This window comes from Lolium rigidum, chromosome 2 (genome assembly GCF_022539505.1).
Source record: "Lolium rigidum isolate FL_2022 chromosome 2, APGP_CSIRO_Lrig_0.1, whole genome shotgun sequence".
NCBI lineage: Eukaryota > Viridiplantae > Streptophyta > Magnoliopsida > Poales > Poaceae > Lolium > Lolium rigidum.
In genome coordinates, this window is record NC_061509.1 from 2,467,880 (window position 1) to 2,476,526 (window position 8,647).

Below are 8,647 nucleotides of genomic sequence, written 5' to 3' on the forward strand. Positions count from 1 at the left end.
AGATCACAACTACCAATCTAGGTGGAATCGGCTGTTGCACTAGCTTCGGAACCGTGGTCCGGACTAAGCACTAGGACGAAGGAGGGGTCAACAAGCTAACTTTGAAGCCGAGGCGTCGAGGTCGCTTCGGGACGAGCAACACCGCATTGCGCTCCCTCATCCACGCATACCGGCAAGTTCGACAAAGCCGCGCACACCATCGAATCGATGCAGATGACACCGTCGAGCAAGCCAGCAACGCCACCATGATGGCACCTATGCAGCACCTCCACTTTCAAATGTGAGGATGGGAGACACCTAGGATTAACCCTAGGCCACGAGGGAGGCGTGCGTTTCGATGGCCGGTAAAAGACAGCGCGAGGCCAGGCCACATCGTCCTCAACTCCAGCCTAATAGGGTTAGCGATTGGAGGCGCGGTGGGTGGATGCGGCATCTGCAAGGAAATCAAGCTTGGAGGAGGAGCCGGAGTAGGTCCGCTGGCGGGTGTGGAGGCTGTGGGAGCAGCGGCAAAGGTGCAGGCGAGCGGCTGCGAGGGCAGGGAAAATGGGGATCGATCGGGATACGGAGCGAGGGCGTTTGGTGAGCGCCCAGCGGTATGCTTTGCGTGAATTTTGTTTTCCCTTTTTCTTTGACCTTACTTCAGAAGTCTGCATCTATCAACAAAGCCGAATAAGATTCGAAAAACTGAACTTGTAATATATTTAGTACTAATGTATCTTCTAGAAAACTGTTGTGGTACCTGAAATTAAAATGTAGCAAGACATGGGAATTTTTCTTTAGCCTTTCTACCATGAAGAAGATAACTGTTCCAACATTAACCTTGCTAGTTGCAACAAAAATAAAAATAAAAGCACCCACTGTAGAGTAATTATTTCTTACACATGAACATTTGTCTTGCATACCTCGCTATGGAGCAATTTTAGTCTCATACAAGTACACAATAATGGAGAAAAAATGTGCATATATTTCGAAGTAAGGGAATAAATTTGATTTTTTTCCTATCATATCTGTCATGTGATGAGACAATAGGAATGTCGCACTTCCACATACGAAGCCAGTTGGCTACATGAGGCCAAATCAGAGAGGCCTAGCTTTGTAAAGCTAGCCTTTTCTCTTATACTAAAATACTGTGCAGTATCGCATTGTAAGTACCGAAGCAACACAAAGAATTCCTTATGGAAATTGCTGCGGAATTTCTGAAACAAAACTACTGAAAAATGTCAAGACAGAATTGTAGTTTACAAAATTTAGCGCCAACCTGATAAGAAAATTATCATATTATCAGATTCTCGGCCTCCAGCCCCCATGCTATTGGCAGCAAACCAGATTTCATGAGCAGTCTCTCCCGACACCTATCAGTGGGAGAAAAATGACATGGTACAGTTAAAAGTACAAAACAAAAACTAGCACTAAAAACGTAGTGAAATTAAAAAGTTAAAATTGATCTGGAACACTCCCAGAGAAGAGAACGAACAGCCTGTGCATCTACAGAAAAACTATCATTTTAATTACCATACTTGCATTTCGATCTATCTCAATTCGCAAGCAACGAAACATGCATAAATAACATGAAAAGAGGCACGATATTTGATGTAATAGCACCATAATGTGCAGTATGGGAGAAACTGGGAAAGAAACAGAGGACCAAATGGCCATTATCATGTCACCCAAACCTGAAATCCACCATGAATAATGCAAACATTAAGTAAAACATGTGTAACAATTAAGTTATCCAATCATATAATAGGCTATATAAACAAAGGAAATGGTGCAAAGTTCACTAAAAAGGGTTACACATTCCTACAGAAAGGCGCAACCAAGTTAATAACACTGTAACAATTGCATGTTTCAAAAGTTTTTCAAGGCTGGGTAGACTGTATTGTTTCATGGATAAAATGGACACACCTTTTTGGGATCATATCCACTATTTTGCAAGGCATAAGCCACACCTCTTGCATAGATTTCCCCATTAATGTTCACTGGCTTCACTTGGCACAATATTAAGTAGGAAGACAAAATCAGAACCCACTGAATCTGTTCCATAACAATGTATATCAGAATCTGTTCCAACAATATGGAGACTTTCCAACAATTGTAAGAACGTCCCTCACAATTTCTTCTTCCCCTTCCCGTCTCCCTCTATAGCAGCAACGAATTACCCATATAACAAGTGGATGCACCAAGAAATAAAGCAAGAAAAAATAGCGTGATTGGAGAGAGAGAGAGAGAGAGAGAGAGAGAGAGAGAGAGAGAGAGAGAGAGATGAACCTAACCATTGTTGGATGGAGATGTGGTTGAGATGAACAGCAGCTCGAAGAGGGGTAGCGGACCATCGAGGGAGAACCATCATGCAGCAGCGCCCGCTGCTCCTGCAACCAATCCAAACTGCATCAGGACGTCCCCACATAAATGGACTCAAACCACAGTGAGGAAATGGCGAGCTCACCTTGGAGAGCAGGTGGTACTCCTTCTGGAGGGGCTTCAGGCTGCCCTTGTCGGCCATGGCAAAACCCTAGGTGGCCAAAGAAATCGAATCAGATCATATACTACTAATAAAAACGTGGAATCAGCTGCGGCCGCACTAGGTTCGGAACCGAGGTCCGGACTACAGCTCTAGGACAGATACCTTTGAAGCCGATGCGTCGAGGTCGCTTCGGGGACGACCCTCATCCACGAGCACGACGCAGACCGACGAGTTCGACGGAGCCGCGCGCACCATCAAATCGATGCACGCGACTCACGATGGCACCTGTGCGCGCGGCGCCTGCTGTTTCAAATGCGAGGACGGGGCATTAACCCTAGTCCAGAAGGGAGGCATGCGTTTCGACGACCGGTAGAAGACCGCGCTCCGCCGTCCTCGACGCCGGCCTGCAAGGGTTAGCGATTCGAAGCGCTGTGGGGGGATGCAGCGTCTGCGAGGAAATCAGGCCGGCCGAGGTGCGCCGGCGGGTGTGGAGGCTGTGGGAGCGGCGGCAGAGGCGCGGGCGGAGAGAATGGGGATCGATCGATGGGAATCCGTAGCGCGTTTGGTGAGCGGCTGGCGGCGTGAATTTCGTTTTCATTTTTCGCGTTCGTGTATTCTGATTGGCAATGGCAAGTGCATGCGGATGGATGGAGCCGGCCGGAAGACAAGGCCTTAATTTTCGCTCGGAAATTCCGCGTTTTAAATTTCGATCGAGATTAGACGCTTTATTTCCGAAATTCTGGTTTAGGCTAATCGAGAGTAGTGTAGCTGAATATATAGCCGATTCACGCGGTGGCTATAGCTCTTTACTGCACTGCATGTGGTAGACTAGATTCAATCTTCATCGCTAACTCGTAATCTGGTCATGTGTATATACACTCTGCGTGCATGTGCCATGTAATCGCTAGCAACTTCAACCTTCATCGTACGTATCTATGGATGCATGAGTCCTTGTTTATACTTATTTCATATACTCGTAGTTTAGATTATCCAAATAATAATTTGAGAACGAGTACTTGTAGTTAGAAGAAAACAAAAGGCACAAGTATGTGCACACCTTTAAATTAAATTAATAAAGCCCCAAACATCCAAGGTTTGATACAAGTCGTTAACCCACTTACAACACACCAAACATCAACAACAAATGTTAAAATAAGGAACACAACAAGTCGATGTCGAAGCATCCTCGCAAAGCCACCAGGGAAGAAGCAACCCAGGTTCGAGAGAACCACCTGCTGCTTTGAGGGATATCGTTGTCTACACACAAGTTGGGATAGGCTGCAGCACCGGCCATTTCCAACTCCGATGAGGGATCCCTTCCCTCTCGTCATGGCTCGAAGGACGCGAAACGTTCGTTGAGAATGAACCCGGTCGGGTACACCTCGCCAAAACTGACAAAGCCACCGGGATTGAACTGCCACCTACCGAAGGAGACGCCATGAAGAACGCAAGCAGGGGCCACGATCGATGATGCATAAGCCACCTACCACCTCAGCCACCCTCAATCGGAAAGCACCATTCCCCAAGCAACGCCGCCAAGGAGGAAGCGACGCCCATGGCGCCGTCGTCGCTCGGTCCAATAGACTGTAGGTTTTCGCCCGGGAACGCTGTCGGGATGGGGAGAAACGGGACCTCAGCAGCCCCTCCAGAGGGAGCACGGCGCCCAGGGCGTCGCCACTGCCATGGTTGGTCCAATCGGCAGTGCATGTGGTGTGTTTCTGTGGGAGGGGGTGAGGGCGTTGGATGAGAACTGGGCGGATGGCTTAGATCAGCGATCTGCGGGAAGGTTGTTCTTGTCTTATTATTTACTAGAGCTGATCGAGCTAGTTTTTTTTTTTCCTGAAAGGTTACTTCATGATGCTTTGTTGATTTGCAAAGATGGATACGCCATGAATTACAAAGCAGGCATTGTGAAATTAGGAGGATCACCATCCCATACTAGACTACCTCTCAAACTATTCGAATTTCTAGCAAGCTCACGAGCCACCAGGTTGGCATCCCTTGGACAATGCTTGAAGGAGATATTAGTCCTTGTACTAATCTTCAAAAAACACTCAGCCATGATTACCACGTAGAGACTTCGTACTTCCATCTCTCCATTGCAGGATTGTATTAGCTCTAATGTGTTCGATTCAAATGTACATCCTAGTTGCTCAATGAGGTCCAATTAAACCCCTTAAAAGAGCAATCATTTACGTTGTAGTTGCACTAATCATACAATCTAGAAGACACGCAAACCCCACGATAGCTTCTCCCTTATGATTTTATAGAACTGCTCCAATAGCCGCATAACCATCAGGATAACATGATGCATCAACATTTAGTTTGTAGATTCCAGGGTATGGTTTTGACCAAATGTGTCGTTGGAAATTTGTATTCCTTCTACAATGCTTTGCCACACAAAACATGAGCCATTTTTTGTTCTTACCTTTAGCAATTTCCCATTAGGATAGTATTTTCTCTTAATACACAAGCACATAGGGTATCATGATCTGAAAGCACTTGCTTTGCGAGAAAGTATACATTAAAAGAATGAAGATCTCTAAATTTGTTTTGGTTTTGGGCCGTGACAAATAAATTTGTTTTGGTTTTGGGCTCGAGAACTGAACAAAACCACACCCAACGCCCCCATTCTCCTCCTCTGCCGCCGCCGCTCGCCGCCGTCGCCGCCGCCGCTCCCCCGCTCGCCGTCAACGGCCCCTCCGGCGTCGCCCCATCTCTCCACTGCCCCGGAACTCCTCCCCCCGCCGTCTTCACCTCCCTCCGACCCAGTTCCGGCCGCTCCCGAGCCCCCCGCACCAGATCGACCGGCGCCGCAAAGACCAAGGCGACGCGGCCGGCTGGCTCGCCGGCGCCCGCGCGCATCCATGCGCGCGGCTCCGTCGAGCTGGCCGGACCGGGTCTGCAGCTTGGTCGAGGGCGTTTCGAGGTGCTCCACGCCGGCGAGGTGCCTCCGGCCACGAGGACGCGCTGCGGCGACCACGGCGCACGGAGGGCTGTCTCCCTCGACGCGCTGCGAGGGGACAGTGGAGGCGGTTGTTCGGTGGTCTCCGCCTGGCCGCCAATTCCCTCGCCGCTCCTCCCCGGGATCCTCCGCCGATGAAGTGCCCGGCGGCCGGCGTTTTTGCGGGAGGCCGTGGACGCGCAGGATCTGCAGCAGGGCCGGGTGCAGGTGCAGGAGGCGTCCGCGTCATCCAGGATGTCGCCCTTGAGCGCACCACCGTTGCTACCTCGATGCCGCCGCATCCAAAGGTCGATTTTTTTTAATCTGTTCGTCCGCGATAGATCTCCATTAGTCATGTTTACCACTAAGCTTAATTAGAGCGCTGTTAGCATTAGGGTTATTTAGAGTCATGTCAGCGTTAGGATTATTTAGCAGCTTCGGCTTAATCATAATCTGGATTCCGTTAGAGTCCTGTTTAGCAGCATTAGACCTCCATTAGGCCTCTCTAACTTATCTGTGCAGGTAGCATGTTGTATGGTCTGATTTGCTACATATATTTGCATCTCCTTTTATCCGTGCAATCAGCATGTATGGTCCTTCAAAATGTCTTGGCAACATTTCAGAAAGCTGTTAGGATAAGTAGTTAGGAAATCAAAATTGAAGCAGGCTAGGTTTTTATATACGAAAGGTTAACCTGAACATTGACCTCTTTCTACCGGTGCTTCCAAGTACAAGTTCAACAAGGAAAGGCCTAATTCCTGTTATTGTGGAGTTCGTTTGCACACTCACTTTGTGCAGCAAGTTGCCTAGTTCTGTTCTGATGCTTCAATTATACTTGCTCTTTTTTTATAACCAAATTTTCCATGCTTTTGCTCAAGACTTCAATATAAAAGGAGTGTTCAAGTTATGTACATATATTCCGGTATTCTGTATGCCGCTGTTGTTTACAAACTACATATTTGCTGTGCAAGGTACTGTCATGATGATGATGATTTGCTACGACGTTTCCTTTCCTATAGTGATATCTAATTCTAAAATTGCAAGTTTTGGAAGTGTCTTTTGTTGAGAACTTCTTCTATGCTCTCGTACTTGCATTTCAACTACTTCATCCTTCACCTCTGCCCTTGCTGTCATGCGGCGACGGCGAGTTCACCGTGCCGCAACCGTGGCATTTGTGGCATCTTCGTCTCTATGGTTTAGGGTCCTGCCATGTTCATCTGTCATGTCAGGTGAGGGTGATTGTGCTTCTTGTTGTAGTTGAGATTATTGTAATTGTTTCTAGAGCATGAACATTATGTTTCGTTGAAGTCCATGACGTTTTCCATTTTTTTGCATCTAGCACTGTTCTAAGTGTTCTTAGAGGTGCAACATCTAAATTGGTGATGAGTGTCCTCAAACTTGAGAGTATTCCTCCTTGCTAACAGTAGATGCTAAATTTAATTAACGCTTCCTGATTGTGTCAGTACTCGAAAGGAGTCCCTTCAACACTATTAGCTTTGCTTCTGGAGTTGCATTTGAGCTGATAGTTGGTTAATAATTTACCATTTTTTTCTAATTTGAAGTGATAATTCTTACGCCATTAGAATGCTCTTCAGCTGGATTGTTTCTGGCATTTGTGATGGATAAAAAATAGAGCTTCAGCCTTTCGATTCTTGTTTCCTTTGGCTCTTCTGCATTGGATATTTGCTCTAGGAGTTGTTACTTATTGTTTCTAGTTGGTTTCTTTTGTGGCTGGGCTGCTGGGGGTCCTTTAAGCTTTTTGTTTATGCTTCATGTTGTTAAGCTTGGGACCTCCAGCTTTTTGGATTAAAAGCATAATGTTGATAATCCAAAGAGCATGCCCTAGTGCATGATAATTGGTGTTCCTCTTATTGTAAATATCATTAGATAAGAAATATATGTTCTACACTTTTGTGTTAAACACCTAGGATTCCCTAACTGTTGCTAAATGTGTTGTATTATGCATCTCTTGCAGATCACTGGACTCTTGCGTTTGAGAGCATCTTCGTAGCTGTTAAGACTGCTATATGGTCTTGTGGTGGCAATGCCTGACCTCGGCGACAACCTCTCCGGTGAGCTCCTGGTTCATCCTTTTCTAGGTGCTATTTTTAATACTGCAGCTGTGTTGTGTCCATTTCGTTTTCGTCTCTCTTGATGAACTGGTCTGTCTCCAGTCTGCAATATACCAATTCTGCTACTGGCATTACTGATTTGTGCATTTTGTAGGCTAGTGTTTTGTCTGAAATATAATTGATGTCAAAATTAGCAGATAGTGGATTCAGTTCTGCAAGTGACAACATATATTTTATCTTGCATCCTTTATTTGTGGGTGTCGTTCCATTGAATAGTAGAGCAGCCATAAATATATTTTTCCAGGGGAGGCTAACACATACATGCATACGTGCCATTTCTTTACTTGTTCAAATTTGCTATCAAGAATTATATGCATCCATGCAGATGGTGTTGCTGTACACAGGAATCACAACATGATTGTTTAAAAAAATCATCCAAGTATTGCCTTGTAAATTAGGATTCCAGTTGCTTGTATATGCTCTGTGCATTCTGAGGAGAAGATGATTGATCCCCTTGATTGTGTGTAGCCAGAGGACGTCCGGGTCACTGGCACCACCCTGCTCCAGTAACCCACCAGAAGATGGCATGCGGCGGCACCGGTAAGCGAGGATGAGCGGTTGTTCTGGCCTGGAGATGGGCTCGCTGGTATGTGCAACTTTGCTGAATTGGTGTTACCGGTGCCCTTCTGAGCTTGGCAGCTCCGGCGGCGTTGTAGGAGGAGGTGGTGGAAGTTTGAACGTTTTGCGACGGCGGCAGCTTCGCTGTGGCTTGTTTTTTGATAGGGGAATTACCTGTTACATGAGTCCGTATTGTGTGACGTGTAGCTGCACGTCTTTTGTTGTCGTTTGAAGTTGAAAACCTGGGCTGGCTCTCAATGCGCGTAATGTTTGCTGTATGTGATGCGAGTCAAGTGCTCCTGTTAGATTTGCTGTGGTGATGTCTTGAAGTGAAGCTATGCATTTATTGGTATATTATTTTGCTGTGTGACGATGTGAATGTCCAAGAAAGAGCAAAGGATTGTGGTGGCAAAATTTACAACGATAATTGTTTAACTAGCTTAACTGATGAACAACAACATTGTTAGCTGATGAACAAATTGAAAGGGGCGTACGAATACGTGCATACGAGAGTCCATCTTTAGAATGTGGAAGTGACGACTGGTAAGG

At 46.4% G+C, this 8,647-nt stretch overlaps 1 protein-coding gene and 1 long non-coding RNA gene across 3 annotated transcripts; one reads left to right on the forward strand and one right to left on the reverse strand.

The window, feature by feature from the left end:
* Positions 1-952: 952 nt before the first annotated feature.
* Positions 953-2,719, reverse strand: LOC124685819. The gene is made up of 5 exons (XM_047219854.1): positions 2,627-2,719; positions 2,447-2,512; positions 2,274-2,369; positions 1,906-2,034; positions 953-1,352 (listed from the first exon to the last, which is right to left on the reverse strand). Exons 1-5 carry the CDS (start codon positions 2,717-2,719, stop codon positions 1,248-1,250), a joined length of 489 nt encoding a protein of 162 aa, XP_047075810.1. The 3' UTR covers positions 953-1,247.
* Positions 2,720-5,641: 2,922 nt separating this feature from the next.
* On the forward strand, positions 5,642-8,405 carry LOC124685844. 2 transcript variants are annotated; one of them, XR_006997628.1, is made up of 3 exons: positions 5,658-6,637; positions 7,384-7,480; positions 8,009-8,405. It is a non-coding gene; the product is annotated as an uncharacterized LOC124685844 (long non-coding RNA). The 2 variants fall into 2 exon arrangements; XR_006997629.1 differs by having other exon boundaries at positions 5,642-7,480.
* The last annotated feature ends 242 nt before the right edge of the window (positions 8,406-8,647 follow it).